This window comes from Anguilla rostrata, chromosome 16 (genome assembly GCF_018555375.3).
Source record: "Anguilla rostrata isolate EN2019 chromosome 16, ASM1855537v3, whole genome shotgun sequence".
Lineage (NCBI taxonomy): Eukaryota > Metazoa > Chordata > Actinopteri > Anguilliformes > Anguillidae > Anguilla > Anguilla rostrata.
In genome coordinates this window covers 2734903-2753503 of record NC_057948.1, presented here as the reverse complement: position 1 = coordinate 2753503, position 18601 = coordinate 2734903, and the positions used below count along the sequence as shown (strand labels likewise).

Here is an 18601-nt window from a genome sequence, read left to right as displayed (position 1 = left end):
GGCAAGTTAACAATTTATATGTTGCTATTTGATTATAGCTGAAGCATTTCTGACATTGAACATGAAAAATTAACTGTAAAAATATGTTTTCTGAAAAATCGCCAAAACGGGATTGACCAGGGTCTTACACAGGTTTGATATTGCAGACTTACAATATGACAAGTGAGTTAGGGATCGGATCCATAAAAATACTTGAATGGCGACTACACTGACCACTATCCTAAAGTATGGTACCCGATACCAGGCCACTATTAGCTGGGGCTTTATTTTTCCCAAATAGCGTCCAAATGATATCTCAAAGCCACAGAGCTAAGCGTTTCTCTAAAGATGGCCAGTCACCCCGAAATACAACGCAGTGTGACATCAAGTACAATTTCTCAATGCAGAATGATGGAAGCTGTCTCTGAGAAAAAAACATAGATAAAAATGTCAGGTTGCGTGGGGGGTTGGGACCCAAATGCAGAGGGAAAAAACACAAAACTCCAAAATGGAAGGAGAACAAAAGACTTTACTTGAAAGAAGGGAACAAAAGGGAACAAAAGGGAACAAAAAGCCTCGCAGGGCGACCTTCAACAAACTAAGGAAACTTAGAACACCGGAACAAAGAAAATCTAGGAAATCCAACAAAACACGAGGAGCAGGTACTTGGTAGGGGCACACAAACAACATGACCACAAGGATCCAGCACCTGAGTCAAGCAAGAGGGAAACTTAAATAGAACAGACACTGACGAGACACAGGAGGGCACCATGAACAATCAGGCCACAGAGGGAAGGGAAAACGAGACAAGCAGCAAACACAAATTGGATAATTGAAAATAATAATACAATTAAACAGGACACAAAACCGAAGTGCCGCCATCTGGCGGCCCAACAAGGAAACACACAGACAGGAACATAGGACCATGACAAAAAAGATACAATCTGCTGCCTCCTACTGTCGGAACCCTGCAAGTAGCCTATTTCTCTCTGGCTGGCAGAACCTCTGCCGTAGAGGCAAATGCATCAAATGAAACCCTAAATCACTGTATTGAAAACGCAGGTGCCAGACCAGGTAACATTAAACGTAGGTTAATAAGACATAGGAAAAATGATTTCATGAATCAAAACATAGCACCCATTCTTACTCTTACAAACAGCATGAGCCCCACCACCCCTACCTAAGGGACAGTGAAGTCAATTAAACTGAAAAAATGCTTTTATGATTAAAAAATTGTTTCTCATCTTGATTATTAACTACTGTATTCAATGAACCCCTAATGAAAAAAAAAAAAAAAAACTACATAATGTTAGGCTAAAATGTTTTGTTATTTTCTGTTTGTTAATATTTTTTTCTTTCCTCTTTAGCTGTATGTTTCATTTGAATAAGCTTAGGTAAAGAAAAGAAAAAACCAAAAAGCTTCCAGGGGTGTAATACATCTTCAGCCATTATGCTTTATTCAAACTTCCACAAGTATTATTTTGAAAAGACAAGCTCCTACACATGACCTGGGGGCAGTCTGCGTTGGGGAGACACAACATCCCTTGCTATACTGAAAGTTGCTTGAAACACTCGTTGGGGGGCAGGTCAGATATTTTAGAGTCACATGAGCCAGTGCTGGGTGTGTCATTAGCCAACAACCTGTAATTATTTAACTCTAGTAAGGCCTTGTTGTTTTACTGCGTACTACCGCTTACAAAACCGTACACTGCAAAACTATTTTCTTGAAGTAAAGTACGCAACTGAATCAATTTTAACATTTGTAACTTTTAGCGGTTTTGTTATATAGGCTAAGGGAAAATGTATGGAGGCATATTACAGGAACACTGAGAAAAGCGCTAAAATGTGCATGACAAAACGCAAAACAGAAAAAGTAGTTAAAGAAATACAAAGTGCAATATGCACCATCACTCTCCTCTTATCAATTCCACAGAGAACGCGCAGCTTTGGTGGTTTTCTGGAACGGCACACACACAAATCGGATATATTTCACTCAGTTGTCATGTAGCTATTCTATTCAGTTTATTCAAAGTCTCAGTTTCAGAGAAAACACAGAAAAATATATTGATGGAAGTGGGTAACACTTTGGCAAGGTCTGGCTTATCCATCTCTCTCTCTCTCTTTTCTGGTATTTCATAATCAATCGTTTAATGTTTTGTTGTATATCTTCTGTTTTGTAATTTAGAAGTAGTGAGCCTGCATTCAATAAAAAATGTATGAGTTCAACGCATTAATCTATTTGACTGCTTTGTAGTAAATTCAATTAGCTAATCTTAAAACCTAATATAGAGCTTGTTTTGACTTGTTGGTTGATTCCACCAGTTTTCTGTAGACTGACCTATCAATGAATTTGGTGAATTAATGATAATTAATAAACAGGATAGGATAAAGGGGTCATCATATTCTCGGTTTGCACATCTGCAGACGCACATGTAGGACTCAAACACCCTGTTGCAGGGTCATGCTTTTGCTTTTGGAATGAGCTTCTTTACAGCGTGAGACACCCGGAAGTCCTTATAATCTAATACTTTTATACTGACCGCTGAGTTTGATTCCTGGATACAAACTCAGGGCAGTCTGTCTGATGGTCTCGTTACTGGTTTTTGAGCAAAAGATTTAAACCCCAATCTAGGACATTTAATCTTGTTCATTTACTTGTCCCCATATTCACTGTTTGAGGCAATATTTTAATAAATGTAAATGCCTTTGTATACATGTTATTTGTGGCATTTTATATATGTAACATTGTCAATGTAAAACACTATTATGAAAGTGTAGATGCTATAAATCATTGTTAGATTTACTATCTAAACTCAGTTCAGAATTCTAATGGACACACAGTAGCAGTGAGGGAAAACTCTTACTGTGCTTTTCATCTCTCTCCAGTGAGTCAGCAAGATCCTTCTGCTTCATGTTCCTCAGGATGTGGAGTGTGATCTTCAGAGACCTCTCACTGCCACAGGTCTCCAGCATCTTCTCAACTATGTACAGGGCCTCAGGATCCTCCTGCTCTCTCTTGAACAATTTCTTCACACGTGTCATAAAGTTATCCAGCACAGACTCTTCAGGCAAACTCTTAAAGCATTCTGGGAAATCCTGTCTCAGGTGGCTCTTAAACCATTTCAACTTCTCATCCTTCTCTAACTTCATCAGAGTGCGCAGGAGAGACTGAAACAAACACAGGAAGAGGTGTGCTGTATCAGAGACTGAAATAAACACATGAAGAGGTGTGCTGTATCAGAGTGAAATAAACACATGAAGAGGTGTGCTGTATCAGTGTGAAATAAACACATGAAGAGGTGTGCTGCACCAGTGTGAAATAAACACATGAAGAGGTGTGCTGTATCAGTGTGAAATAAACACATGAAGAGGTGTGCTGTATCAGTGTGAAATAAACACATGAAGACGTGTGCTGCATCACAATAATAAATGAACACATGACAAATAAATAGGTCATAATAAATGTGAACTGTAACATTGACATTTTGTGATGTGACTTGTATTTGTATTTGCAGATTATTTTGGATAAAGACATGACTACTTTATATTGGCCAACTCAGTCATACCTGCCGTCTTCTGGGGGAATCCCACTCCTGGAGGGGTGGCTGTTAGGGGACAATGGCTATCCGTTAAAGACATGGGTGACGATAATATAATAGAGTGTGTGAATAGTGATTCAAACGAAAACTCACAAAACCATGCACTGTAGCCCAATAGAGAGGACGTTTGGAATGCTGAAAATGCACTTCAGATGTTTGCATAAGTCAGGCGGAACTTTACAGTACAGCCCTCAGAAGGCCTGAATATTCTTTTGTGGCATGTTGTGTGTTGCAAGTCATGGATATCTCAGACATAAATGAGGACACATTATAGGACTTTAGAAGGCAGGATGCTGAACTGTACGTGCTGATGCATATTAATGAACCGAGATACCCCAGCAGCACAGGCGAGGAGGAATCAGCTGGCAGAAGAGCTGCTTCATCTACAGCCTGTTATGCAGATAGAATGGTTCATTTGATTTAAAAAATCCACAACATTGCCCTGCGAATACTGCATTTATTTCGACATTTTAAATCACCTTTTTATGATTTATTTTCAAATATGTTCTGCGGGATTCACTGAGCATGATGGTCGTTTTTTAGATCTCCGAATTTTAATGGACTCACACAGAAACAGGTCTTTTATGACAGAGGTAAATCTGTTTTTTCTAAGACTTCCACCATTATACTATCAATCCACCAAGGTGCAAGTGCAGGTGGCTTTTATAAAGAATGTGAGATGATATGCTGATTGGTTTATCACGTTTATGCCCAGGACACACCTATAAATTAAGACAGTAGGATCAGCCCATTGGAACCTTGTGCCTTACATTGCGCTCAAATAATCCACTGTTAAACAAGTATAAGTGGGTTTGGACAAAACCTAAATGCACTTGTACCATGCACTTTAGACCATGCACTAAGATCATTAAAATAAACATTTAAAAAATGCAATAAAAAATGTTCTAAGTAAAAAGCTGGTTTATTGTGTTCATATGATATTCCACTTTAGATGGTCATGAATAATATAAAAAAGGTGCAATATGTTATTAATGTTAAGGGCAATGTCAGGCACTTGTAAACATTATCCTTGCACTAAATTATATAGGCATTATATATACTCAAATGGATTTACTGCACAAAGAAAACACATAACCAATTAAAAAAGATCTCATACCTTTTTTGCGGAAGATAATTTATCTGAACTCTTCTCTTCGAAAGAGCTGGACTTCAGTGACTGCTGGATCCTGTGAACAAAACATGGAGACAGAGCTTCCAGTTAAACTCATCCTCTTACTGCAGCTCAAACTCACAGCACATGGAGACAGAGCTTCCAGTTAAACTCATCCTCTTACAGCAGCTCTATCCAGAAGAATCTGTTTTACACAATGTGTACTGAACCATTTGCATAGTTTCTCTCTTGTACACACATCAGAGTTAGAAATTAATGAGTGGTATACACAGAATGCGCAAAGCAAGTTCTGTCAGGAAACTCAAAAATCGCAGCTGACAAATCGGTTGGCTCCATTAACCGCATACTTGTGCGTTTCCACAATCATCCAATTGCATACACACAACACTCTTCTCTTACCCATCCAATCACAGGCACACATCACCAATGGAGTGCCTTATTAAACCACCTCAGTGCTGCTGCTTGCCTGCGCTGCTTTTGCCTGCTTCACTGCTGCTGCTCAGAATTGCGCTCACCCTCCACCACCCCATCATCACCTACTGTTTGGATCTGCTCCTAGATACTGGGGGGGTTTACTGGTATTCCTCCTGTTTAGTAGGGGAGATGTATAGTACTCCCTGTTAGATAGGGTAATGCACCCTGGTGGGTGCACTAATACCTGAAGCAGATCCATTCACCGCCAAACCCAAAATATGTATTTACATATCCATGTAAATATTTTAGTACGTACGTAGCCCCTGAAGAGACGTGGGTGAGAACATTTTTTAAAATATTATTGCGTTCCCTCGCAAAAAAAATGTAAAAAATTAAAAAATTAAAATAAAGATAAAAGATGTTAGCTGTTAGACTATTGTGAATACATATAGCCTACACTCCATTCCTCTGACACACACATAATAAATACTTAGATAATATGCATTTATATTGGTTAGCGAGGGCTAGTTAGACCATTCTGAATACGTATAGCCTTGCGACACTCAGTAAGTCTTCTGTCACACACAGTACATAAATACATAATGTGTTTATTTACTCATGTGTATGTGTTAGTTAGAGAGGGACAGCTAGCTAGACTACTGTGAATAGCCTACTCGCAGTCATTCCTCTGTCACAAACTGTCGCTTGCTAGCTATATCTTATGCTCAGCAATTTGTGCACAGGAGCAAATATTAATACATATGCCTAGCATCGATAGCTATACAGCTGTCGGGGTAGCAGGGTTGATGACTGGGTTGCCAGACTGGGGAACATTCCCCTAAATGTAGGGGATTAAAAACATTATTTGGGGAAGTATTACAATAAAAATGTGTTTGGGTCAATGACAGATGGGGGATTTTAAAAGGAGGTATGGGGGGAAATTGTGAAAAATTTATATGGGAGTCAGTTGAAGATGGGGATTTTTGAGGAGTTTGGATGTTGAACTACCAGTTGCTTCCTGGAATGATCAGTTTTGCGATCCGACCTGCTTGTGTTTTACTGTGAACTTGGCTTTAAATATAAAGATGTCAGCTGGCTAGACTAATCGATCAGCTTTACTTTGAACATTCCATTGAACAAGTAACAGTAAACATGTGCTAGCTACATCATACGGCCTCGTAGAATTGCGATTAATAAAGGCTAACATCACACTAGCCCTTGCTTTGTGTAAGTCCGATCACCACTGCAGTGAAGTTAACAGTCAACTGGCTACGATTCCTGCGAGAAATGTGTAGTCACGCTGAAGTGCACACGTGTTGTCCACGATCTAAAGCTCCATTTTTCACTGCCTAAAGCTACTCTTAGCAACTAGCATTAGCAAATGAACATGTCATTATTTTGATCCAGTGCTCAAACAATTCATTATTCAGCTGGGGGATTGCAACATTAGCCACTTAGCACACCAAGAACTAGATAACATTAGCTGGCCTAGTTAAGAACCCATCTGATTAAGAACCTATCGCTTGCTGGATAGCCGATAACCAACCCATTCACAGTTGCTAGGCTTCCTGTTGTAGTATTTGTTGGATGAATTAGGATGATGGTTGTATCATTAAACGTTTATTGACACAAACTGGGATTCATCATTGTATGTACAGAGGTTACCCGTGAGACATGACTAATGTAAGAGACTGACAAGTGACACTGCACTATATTGGTTTGTTTACTTTACTGCCCTGCGTATGAACACGCATATAAAATAGTCCATTTATATGACACCTGGCTGCCTACTGCTGGTAGATTGACAGAAGTGCTATGGAGCATTTAGATCTTTAAACAAATGGGTACTTAACTATGTAGTTAGCGCTCTAAAGCCGCGTTTCCACCAAAATTACCCGGAACTTTCAGTCCCAGGAACTACTTTACCAGGAACTAAAAGGTTCCTTCAGCCAATGGTTGTCTGCGTTTCCACTGGGGTCTAAAGTCCCGCGAAGATTAGGCAAATTAGCCCACTGACGTATGAAAAAGCGGCGTTGTCGTCGGTCCATCTGTCATGATTTCTTCTGTAACCCCATACTACCACCGAAGTAGCCTACATTATTTTCTAATAACCGGGACAGCCCGGAGGGGTTTATTCCACTTATATACAACGGGTTACCAACAATGACTATATATGGTTACTTTTGTATTTATTGATTTTTATCGATTTAATCACATGGAATTGAAATATTCTTCTGCAGCCGTTTGGGCATATTTTACCGCTGTCAAGCAAACAAATAGGATATAACAGGCCAATAGTCAGATTGTAACTGTTTTATATATCCTCTCAAACACATTCATTATGTTTTTATGCCAACATTCGCTTTCATGTCTTGACATCCGAAGCGACAGAATGCATTCACATTTCCAATATAGGCTAACTGGCAACAACAGCAGAAAACATGCACACGTTGTAAACAATTTGCTGTTTGATTACTTTCTCATCGTCAATTCCATATAGGCTAATCGCAAAATGACAAGAATAGAACGAAACTCGGACTTGCGTGAAAATTTAAATTAGTAGTGGTACAGCCACCGTTTGTTTTCCTTCGAAGTTACTGCTAGCCGAGCAGCGAAGTGTGCCCTCCAGATGCGAACCATGCACCATAAATTAGTCCATAGTCTTCCTGGTCTTTTTGTGGAATTGAAGAATGGGAGAGTAAAATTACGGTAGTCTGAAAAAGCTAAAGGTACGATTACTAGAATTAACCTGTTATTTTACCCTGACAAAAAGTGCGGAAGGTGATTTCCAGTTTGCTTTTACTGTATCACCAATGTGAATTACGCAGAACTACCGCATACCTCACATAACTGTATCAAACGTTTTGAGTCAATTACAACGGGCTAAGAAAATCCGGAAGAAAATATTCAGCAACCGAATTAATCCGTTTGAATGTTTTAGCACGTAATATGCTGTCCCAGCACGAATGCTTAGCATTTTATAAAACGAATACTAAAGCAAGAAAAGAACAGAAGAGCACACGTTATAATTCCAAGACATTGGCAGGCTATAACCAAAAGTAGGCTACTGCGCCGCATAACATACAAGTTTGATTTGAAGTTATTATGAAAATAAATTGTTTTGCGCCTGCATATTTTCAAACATGGCGCCTGAAAATAGACACAAAAAAATCCTGTGAGTACTCGACCAATCAGAAATGTTCAGCGCTGCAAGCTCCACCCAAAAGGTTCCTGTACTTTCGGAAAGTACTACCCCACGAGCAGGAACCTTTTGGGGGGTAAAACAAAGCCCCCAGAACTAAATTTAGACCCTAGTTCCTGCGGTGGAAACGCACTGAGTTCCTCAAAAGGTTCCTAGTTCCGGGGTATAGTTCCTGCGGTGGAAACGCGGCTTAAGTGGCTAATGTCGCAATCACTAGCTGAATAATGAATAAAGTTAAGCAAACGTTGAGTTGCTTGATCAAAATAACGACGCTTCCTTCCTTGTCATCATAAGAGGACAGCCTGAGGGCAGTTCATCAACCCTGCCAATCCTGACAGAAGTTCTAGCCAAACAGACAGCCAGATACGAAGATATAGAGATCTACAGTTGAGGCCAAAAGTTTACATACACCCAGGCTAATGATATTCAAACTCAGTTTTCCGCAACTCTGCACGTCATGTTACCATACATTTCTTTTGGCAAGTCAATTAGGGTATCTACTTTGTTCACATCAGAAGGCATTTTAAAACAATGGATTAGAGACAGATTTATTTCAGCTTTAATTCACTATATCCGAAATCCAGAAAGTCAAAAGTTTACATACACCAAGTTCATTGTCACTTTAAACAGTCTGGAAGATTCCAGAAATTGATGTCATGACTTTTTAGAAGCTTCTGATTAGCCAATTGTCATAATTATGAGTTAACTGGGAGTTATTTGGCACCTGTGGCTGTATTCAAGGGCCTACCTTTAGAGCCACTGCCATTTTGCCCTTGATACCATGGGAAAATCCAAGCCACTCAGGCAAGAACTGAGAAGACAAATTGTGGACCTCCACAAGTCCGGTTCATCAATAGGAGCAATTTCCAAACAACTGAAGGTACCACGAGCATCTGTACAATCAATTGTATGCAAATATAAAAATCTTGGCACCACACAGACACTGTATCATTCAGGAAAGAGGGACAAATTAACTGCCAGGACTGAACAAACTTTGGTCCGAAAGATTAAACTGAACCACAAGACAACAACAAAGGAACTGGTGGAGGAGTTGGAGGCATCAGGTACCAAAGTATCTACATCCACCATTAAGAGAATCCTACATCGGCATGACCTGATAGGCTGTTGCACAAGGAAGAAGCCCCTACTCCAAGACTGGCATAAAAAAGCCGGAATGAAGTTTGCAGATGATCACCATGATGAAGACTTAGCCTTTTGGAGGAATGTTCCCTGGTCAGATGAAACAAAAATTGAACTTTTTGGCCATAACTATCAGCGCTATGTATGGAAGAAAAAGGGTGAGGCATTTAATCCGAAGAACAGCATACCTGTGAAGCATGGGGGTGGCAGCATCATGTTGTGGGGGTGTTTTGCTGGAAAAAGGACTGGTGCACTTCAGAAAATAGATGGTGTCACGAGGAAGGAGGATTATCTAGAAGCAACACCTCACGACATCAGCTAGAAAGTTAAAACTTTGTCGCATCTGGGTCTTCCAGCAGGACAATGATCCTAAGCATACCTCCAAAGTTTTAACAAAATGGCTTAAAGACAGAAAAGTGAAAGTATTGGAGTGGGCATCACAAAGCCGTGACCTGAATCCCATAGTAAATTTGTGGACCGAACTGAAAAAGCGTGTCTGAGCAAGGAGGCCCACAAACCTGACTGAGTTACACCAGTTCTGTCAGGAGGAATGGGTAAAAATTCCGGCAAAGTATTGTGAGAAGCTTGTGGTAGGCTACCCCAAGCGTTTGATTCAAGTTAAGCAATTAAAAGGCAATGCCACCAAATACTAACAAAGTGTATGTAAAACATTTGACCCACTGAAAATCTGATATAGTACATAAAAGCTGAAATAAATCTGTCTCTTAGCTATTATTCTGAAATGGCCTCTTATGGAAATAAAGTAGATTCCCTAATTGACTTAACATGGGAAGTGTATGGTAACATGAAATGTGTGCAGCTGTGAAAAATAGTTTGAGTTTGAATGTCTTTAGCCTAGGTGTATGTAAACCTTTGGCCTGAACTGTATGTAAAAGTTTCTATAATCCAAAATGCCTCGGCTCATATTCAAGCTAAGACTGCTAGCTAGGTCAGGTGCCATTTTCAACAAGAAAGTCTTTCAACATGAAATATGATGTGGCAGGGCTCGTTTTGCGGGAGGAATTCAGGGTAATTAGAGGACCACGATAATGTTACGAATCAATCCAGGATTTAGAAGTGTGCTTCTTTCCACAGTAGGCGTCTGAGACCGGGATCCCCCATGACGGTGAGAGAGAGCACGTACAGACCAGAGAAAAGGCTGAAAAGCGCTCGTATAATTTCATTTATTTTGTCTTTGTTATTTTAGTTTATTGTTTTTGTCCAGATCACGTGAGGGTGATGAGCAAAGGTTTTTTCATGTTCGTGTTTGAATATGCTCTCTCTCACTAATGAAAATAAAACTCTGGAGTTATCTGAAATTCCTGCATCTCCCTGTGTCCAGCTCTTCTGTCCCTAACAGGGTGATCACGGCATGTGAACTATGTAAATAATGCTCTTGCCACTGTTGTGCAGGTGAGGTAAGCTAAATTGAAAATGCCTAAGCATTGACCCTTCTCCGGATGCAGGGAAAGCAATATACTTTTTTCTTTTCCCAAAAATGAAGAGAATTACAAGAAAACAACACCGAAGTTAGCTCCCGATTTGAAAATTCCAGTCCACCTTAAATCTGTTGTGTTATATGATTGAATGTTTTCACAGTCTTCCTTACATGTTTGCAAAGGTCATAATATGCTACGGCTGGAGAGAAATTGAACAATGGTGGTAATGTGAAATTATTTTTTAAAATTATGTTCTGTTCTCACATGTCTTTTTAATGCTGTATTATGGAAAGATCAGATAAGTATCATGCATTTTGTTTTCTCCTCAAAATCTAATGGTCTCACCACTGCATCATGTACTGTATGTATAAGAGAACAGGAACTAATGTACATGTGAAATGGTGTGGATGAAATATCACTGCACCGTACGCAAATAAAACTCCAAACTGTCTATGTAAACAAATACAGTAATAAAATCCTATTGAAAAATGATCATAAGGCATGGCAAATTCTCCTCAAAATTTAACCTCTTAGCGCAAAGCCCCTAGTGGTCGGCACGCTGGCGTGCCGAGATTACTAAACTCAGACATTCGGTGCTACTGCAACCAGTATGAGTTAAAAACAGAAACGCGTTGTTTTAGTTTTATTAGTAGACGATACACGACAACTATGCTGAAAACGGAGTTTCGCAGCCCCACCATTGTCGCTCTGGTCATTCATTTAACACGCACCCCCTCCCTGCAGTCTCATCTACAAAACACTCCCCACCCTTGACATAATGGACAATATTTATGGCGTCAATTCAATACCAATAATCAGCGCGAGCAGATATTCACTGCGCGATCACAGAACCACTTTCACGCGTGTAAATTTAAAACCCCCGAGCGTAAAACAGTGAGCCGCGCACGAGCTGGTTCTCCTCGCTCGCGAAGTATTTCTCCTCGCTCGCGAACAGCCACTTTCTCTTCGCGCGGAGTAAAATTTATCTCATAAAAAACACGTTTTCAACGTACAAAAATGCCAAGTTACTCACACATACAAGACATACCCCGTCTATAACTCATTCATTCAGCCAAAATCCAGGCCTGCCATTAAAAGTATTGATATCAAAATGACGCCAAGTTACGGTACTACAAACAATATAGGCTATCTTGCCTCAGCAAAATTAAATTCGTTAGTGCAGCACCATGCCATAGCTGTGCAATGCGTGAAATATCATTAGCAAACCTGCCGGTGGTTTTAAAGAAGAACACAGGCCAGTAAGCACAGAAGAGTCCTTGAAAAATGGGACGATGAATTTAAAACGCATATTTCTCCAAAAATACAGAACGGACATATTTAATACTTTGCTCATTGTGTTTCTTCGATGCCTCTTGTGCAAATAGCACATAAAACCGAGAAAGTGTGAAAGTCATGCCTAGCCATGTCCATTGGGAAATAAATACCTTTCTTATTTTTGCATGAAAAAATTTATTCCATTTAAGCTGTCAGAACAGCACCTCAGATCACCAAAACAATCATTCAGAAAAACGTTTTAAATTCCATATGTAATGTACTTACACTGCAGTCACTTTTGGTATATCCAATACTTGCATCTTTATGGCTCTTTTGTCAATGTAAGAGATTCTGTAGTCCTAAATGCCCTTGCTCATATTCAAGCTAAGACTGTTAGCCAGTTCAGGTGCCATTTTCAACTCAATCTGTCAAGCATCCACCTGAAACTTGGCCGGCATATCTGACCACCCGATGCTGTCTTTACATATACTATTTTGTTCAGTAGGCATTTGGTTATCTGAACAGCGATAGGTTTACTTTTAAGTCAATCAAGTTACAGAATGAATTAAACAAGACTGTCACCTGTCAAATGAGCCCTCGCTGCTGTCTGTGGGTCCAGCCATTTGCTAGTAACCTAAGTGTGTATCTGCCTCCACTCCCTGTGCGTAATGCAGATTGTGCTGACAAGCAGAGAGTGCATGCAGACTGAAGCGAGCTCGCTCTCAAAACAGCTTATCATTGTACTATGAAATGAATTCAAAATTATGGTGGATCGAAGAAAAGGTCCTTGCACTGTGATAACAGTAATTGAAGAGCTTGAAAAAGCAAATCTCAATTAGAGGCGTTATTTCCATATTTAGGAAGTTCCGATTGGTTTGGAGAGTGTGCTCTAGACCATGTGAGAGCCATACTGGTGGGCATGTAAGTTTACAGAAGTGAATTGAGTGTTCTCCTTATTATTTCTTCTTAGTCCACATCAAGTCAACATCCTGTACGCGACTCCTCCTACAGTTTTTCAGCAAGACCTATCTTTTTTTATCTCGTAGCTTCACCTAGTTGCTTGTGCTTTTCTTGTCAGTAGTGCAAATATTTTTGAGATATTTACCATTTTTATTTATATTTTACTTATGTTTACCAAGAAAATTTCCCATTAATTAACACTAGTGGAATGTTCGGAATGTAAACAACACACTTGCAGCTGACATTGCAGTCAGCCGCCACAGCAGCGACAGATACAGACCGTCTCTTTCTTTTGCAAAGCTTCTAATGAATGAAATCTCTAGCAAAGTGAGTAACAGCAGCAGCAGCAAAGCAAGTTCAACTCAAACTAATATTAGTTTTCTGTTAAAATTTCTGTTAATTCTTGCCAGCTACTGTAACATTTGTATTTCAACATTCAGCATAATGTGGAATCAAAGCCTGTCTTTATGTGGGTGTAATGTCCAGAGTTTGAGACTGCTATAGAGTGTAATGTTAGTGTACAGTAGCTCAGTGTTACAATGCTATAACAAGTTGAATCATTTTCAGGTTTAATTATACGATGGGAGCGCCTAGTTTATGTTGCTTTCTTTCATTTTGTTGGGTACTGCATGGGACAATCTGCTGTAACCAGCTCTGACCTAGCTAGCGATGAGAAACGTTTTACATACTGTATGATGTGTCTTACAGGTATGAAGGTTAATGAGCGCAGGATACACTCCCAACCTGCCCATGTCTGCTAAACAGGTCGCAATAATCTAACCGTGTCTATTACAATTCAATGGTTCTAATTCGGTTAAAAACGTGAAAGAAGCGTTAAGAAGAAAATCTGTCGTCACTTCTGGGGAATATAACAACAATCTAGTTTCCTGGACCTTTAAGAGCACTGCAAACCAGGTGGAAATTGCCTTTTTAAATGCTTGGAGTTAAGGGGTTAAATAGTATTGTCAATTTAAGCCTATTTAATTACCTTTGGTCACCTGTGACCTTTCCTCTGAAGTTCAGTGGAGGATTGATTGAACAATCACTCTTCAGAGACACACAGCTGGGTGCAGGTGACCCTGCTCTTTCTACCTGGACCCTGTGAACAAAACATAGAGACAGAGCTTCCAGTTAAATTCATCTTCTTACCACAGCTCTATGTCACTGCACATCTGGCGATGACATAATAAACCCCACATACACCTGAATGTGACATAATACACCCACCTACACCTGAAAGGTGACAGTGACACTGAAAGGTATATTTCCCTCCTGCCCCCTAGTGGCATTGGCAGCAGCGCCAACAGAATGGGGATAAAGTAAAGAAGAGCAATTTATTAAAAAAGAGGCTATAAACACGTCACAAATTCGAGCTCAATGGCTGCAACAGACTCCTTTTTGGCCAACAACACCACTCGTTCCCTTATCAGTGCTAATGGCAATGAATGTCAGTAAAATAAAAGGAGCCTCCCCATCCCCCAATCACTCATTGCACACTAACCCACATCATAAAACATGTTTTTTATACTTTCCATAATTACTTTGCCTTTCTTATTTTTGCATGAAAAAATGTATTCCATTTAAGCTGTCAGAACAGCACCTCAGATCACCAAAACAATCATTCAGAAAAAAGTTTTAAATTCCATATGTAATGCACTTACACTGCAGTCACTTTTGGTATATCCAATACTTGCATCTTTATGGCTCTTTTGTAAATGTAAGAGTTTCTGTAATCCCAAATGCCCTTGCTCATATTTAAGCTAAGACTGTTAGCCAGTTCAGGTGCCATTTTCAACTCAATCTGTCCAGCATCCACCTGAAACTTGGTCGGCATATCTGACCACCCGATGCTGTCTTTACGTATACTATTTTGTTCAGTAGGCATTTGGGTATCTGAACAGCGATAGGTTTACTTTTAAGTCAATCCAGTAACAGAATGAATTAAACAAGACTGTCACCTGTCAAATGAGCCCTCGTTGCTATCTGTGGGTCCAGCCATTTGCTAGTAACCTAAGTGTGTATCTGCCTCCACTCCCTGTGCGTAATGCAGATTGTGCTGACAAGCAGAGAGTGCATGCAGACTGAAGCGAGCTCGCTCTCAAAACAGCTTATCATTGTACTATGAAATGAATTCATAACTATAGTGGATCGAAAAAAAGGTTTCTGCACTGTGATAACAATAATTGAAGAGCTCGAAAAAGCAAATCTCAATTAGAGGCGTTATTTCCATATTTAGGAAGTTCTGACTGGTTTGGAGAGTGTGCTCTAGACCATGTGAGAGCCACACTGGTGGGCATGTAAGTTTACTGAATTGAATTTAGTGTTCTCCTTATTATTTCTTCTTATTCCACATCAAGTCAACATCCTGTACGCTACTCCTACAGTTTTTTAGCAAGACCTACCTTTTTTATCTCGTAGCTTCACCTAGTTGCTTGTGCTTTTCTTGTCAGTAGTGCAAATATTTTTGACATATTTACCATTTTTATTTATTTTTTATTTATGTTTACCAAGAAAATTTCCCATTAATTAACACTAGTGGAATGTTCGGAATGTAAACAACACACTTTCAGCTGACATTGCAGTCAGCCGCTGCAGCAGCGACAGATACAGACCGTCTCTTTCTTTTGCAAAGCTTCTAATGGATGAAATCTCTAGCAAAGTGAGTAACGGCAGCAGCAGCAAAGCAAGTTCAACTCAAACTAATATTAATTTTCTGTTATAATTTCTGCTAATTCCTGCCAGCTACTGTAACATTTGTATTTCAACATTCAGCATAATGTGGAATCAAAGCCTGTCTTTATGTGGGTGTAATGTCCAGAGTTTGAGACTGCTATAGAGTGTAATGTTAGTGTACAGTAGCTCAGTGTTACAATGCTATAACAAGTTGAATAATTTTCAGGTTTAATTATACGATGGGAGCGCCTAGTTTAGGTTGTTTTCTTTCATTTTGTTTGGTACTGCATGGGACAATCTGCTGTAACCAGCTCTGACCTAGCTAGCGATGAGAAACGGTTTACATACTGTATGATGTGTCTTACAGGTATGAATGTTAATGAGCGCAGGATACACTCCCAACCTGCCCATGTCTGCTAAACAGGTCGCAATAATCTAACCGTGTCTATTACAATTCAATGGTTCTAATTCGGTTAAAAACGTGAAAGAAGCGTTAAGAAGAAAATCTGTCGTCACTTCTGGGGAATATAACAACAATCTAGTTTCCTGGACCTTTAAGAGCACTGCAAACCAGGTGGAAATTGCCTTTTTAAATGCTTGGAGTTAAGGGGTTAAATAGTATTGTCAATTTAAGCCTATTTAATTACCTTTGGTCACCTGTGACCTTTCCTCTGAAGTTCAGTGGAGGATTGATTGAACGATCACTCTTCATAGACAGACAGCTGGGTGCAGGTGACCCTGCTCTTTTTACCTGGACCCTGTGAACAAAAATAGAGACACAGCTTCCAGTTAAATTCATCTTCTTACCACAGCTCTATGTCACTGCACATCTGGCGATGACATAATAAACCCCACATACACCTGAATGTGACATAATACACCCACCTACACCTGAAAGGTGACAGTGACACTGAAAGGTATATTTCCCTCCTGCCCCCTAGTGGTATGGGCAGCAGCGCCCACAGAATGGGGATAAAGTAAAGATTTGCAATTTATTAAAAAAGGGGCTACAAACACGTCACAAATTCAAGCTCAACGGCTGCAACAGCCTCCTTTTTGGCCAACAACACCACTCGTTCCCTTATCAGCGCTAATGGCAATAAATGTCAGTAAAATGAAAGGAGCCTCCCCATCCCCCAATCGCTCATTGCACACTAACCCACATCACAAAACATGTTTTTTATGCTTTCCATAATTACTTTGCCTTTCTTATTTTTTCATGAAAAAATGTATTCCATTTAAGCTGTCAGAACAGCACCTTAGATCACCAAAACAATCATTCATAAGAAAGTTATAAATTCCATACGTAATGTACTTACACTGCAGTCACTTTTGGTATATCCAATACTTGCATCTTTATGGCTCTTTTGTCTATGTAAGAGTTTCTGTAATCCAAAATGCCTCTGCTCACATTTGGGTGTAATGTCCGGAGTGTGAGACTGCTATCTATTGTAATGCTAGTATACAGTAGCTCAGTGTTGCAACGTTATCACAAGTTGAATGATCACGTTTAAATATACGATGGTAATGCCTAGTTTTTCTTGGCTTCTTTCGGTTTTTCTGGTACTGCATGGGACAATCTGTGCTAACTCATCCTCTTACTGCAGCTCTAACTCACAGCACATGGAGACAGAGCTTCCAGTTAAACTCATCCTCTTACTGCAGCTCTAACTCATATCACATTAAATATCTGATTCATGCATTTGTACCTCTTCCTCTCACTGCTGAGGGTTCCTCCTTTGGTCTTTGGCTCCTCTGAGAGATTCATTTTAGAAACAGCGCCCCCTATCTAAGGAGACAGGAACACATTAGACCAGACTGGACCACAAGTGGCTTCCAACCCAAATTAGCCTGCAAACACACAACATGAGCATACACTGAACACACGTTTGGACACACAGAGACACACACACACACAATATAGCGTAGTTTTGACTGGAAGCAATGCAGGATTTAAATGGGCCCTGAAAATGCACTATACAGACATCTCAAAAGGAGTGGTGTTACCCTTGATACTGAAGCTCAGGAGCGTGTGTCCAGAAAAACACCAGAGTGCACTAGAAACATTGTGCCGAGGCTTGATTAGTTTCTTCCATAAACACGTGATCAATGACGTCCGAAGCTTCATTCGGTACACACAACCATGTGACCGCTTTGGTAACTGACTCAAAGGAAGCAAAGTTTTGGTGCCGGTTTCATGGGTAGAGCAAGCAGTTCGTGTCAGTCGTGAAATAGTGAGTCACAGTGACTGCTTTAAGAATCCGAGACATTCTGCAGAGATGGAACCAGCCAGGAACAGAGAGCAGTCTGCAGTTTGGGAGCATTTTATAATGATATCAGCAACTCAGCTTTATCCTCCTGAGACCCAGGTGAAAAAAGGTTAAAAATGACATTTATTCTATATTTTTTGTGTTACAATATATGTAGTAATAAAAATGTATAAAAATATAAAACTAAATAAAATAAAAAACGATAAAAACAATCTGTCATGAATAATGATATGTAAGTGCAGTTTTACTTATTATAACAACAATTTTCTAAAATACACATAAAATTTTTTACTCCGGAAAGACGACCAGGTCCAAGAACATGTAATCGCACATCCAAATTTATGACATTTAAAGACCATTATGTATTATAGACACAGAGACAATTAAGCTATCATGGAGGCTTGAAGATACAACTAGAAATGTCACGTCCTCCACAGAGGACAAACATGAAAGTCTTTGTCTCAGAAAGATGAGAGAAAATTATTATATAAATACATACAAGAATAACCTTTTATTTC

General features: G+C 39.7%; 1 protein-coding gene and 1 long non-coding RNA gene across 2 annotated transcripts in view; one reads left to right on the top strand and one right to left on the bottom strand.

The window, feature by feature from the left end:
* The window catches only part of LOC135242400 (protein NLRC3-like), a 1894071-nt gene that overhangs the window by 1134301 nt on the left and 741169 nt on the right, over positions 1 to 18601 (bottom strand). Inside the window, exons 21-22 of the mRNA XM_064313443.1 lie at positions 16461 to 16571; positions 14129 to 14239 (exon numbers count right to left, since the gene is read on the bottom strand). Coding sequence (XP_064169513.1) covers positions 14129 to 14239; positions 16461 to 16571 — 222 coding nt within the window. The remainder of the gene's footprint in view (positions 1 to 14128; positions 14240 to 16460; positions 16572 to 18601) is intronic.
* Positions 1 to 18601, top strand: part of LOC135242451 (uncharacterized) — a 641023-nt gene that overhangs the window by 110137 nt on the left and 512285 nt on the right. The gene's annotated exons all lie outside the window — the stretch shown is intronic.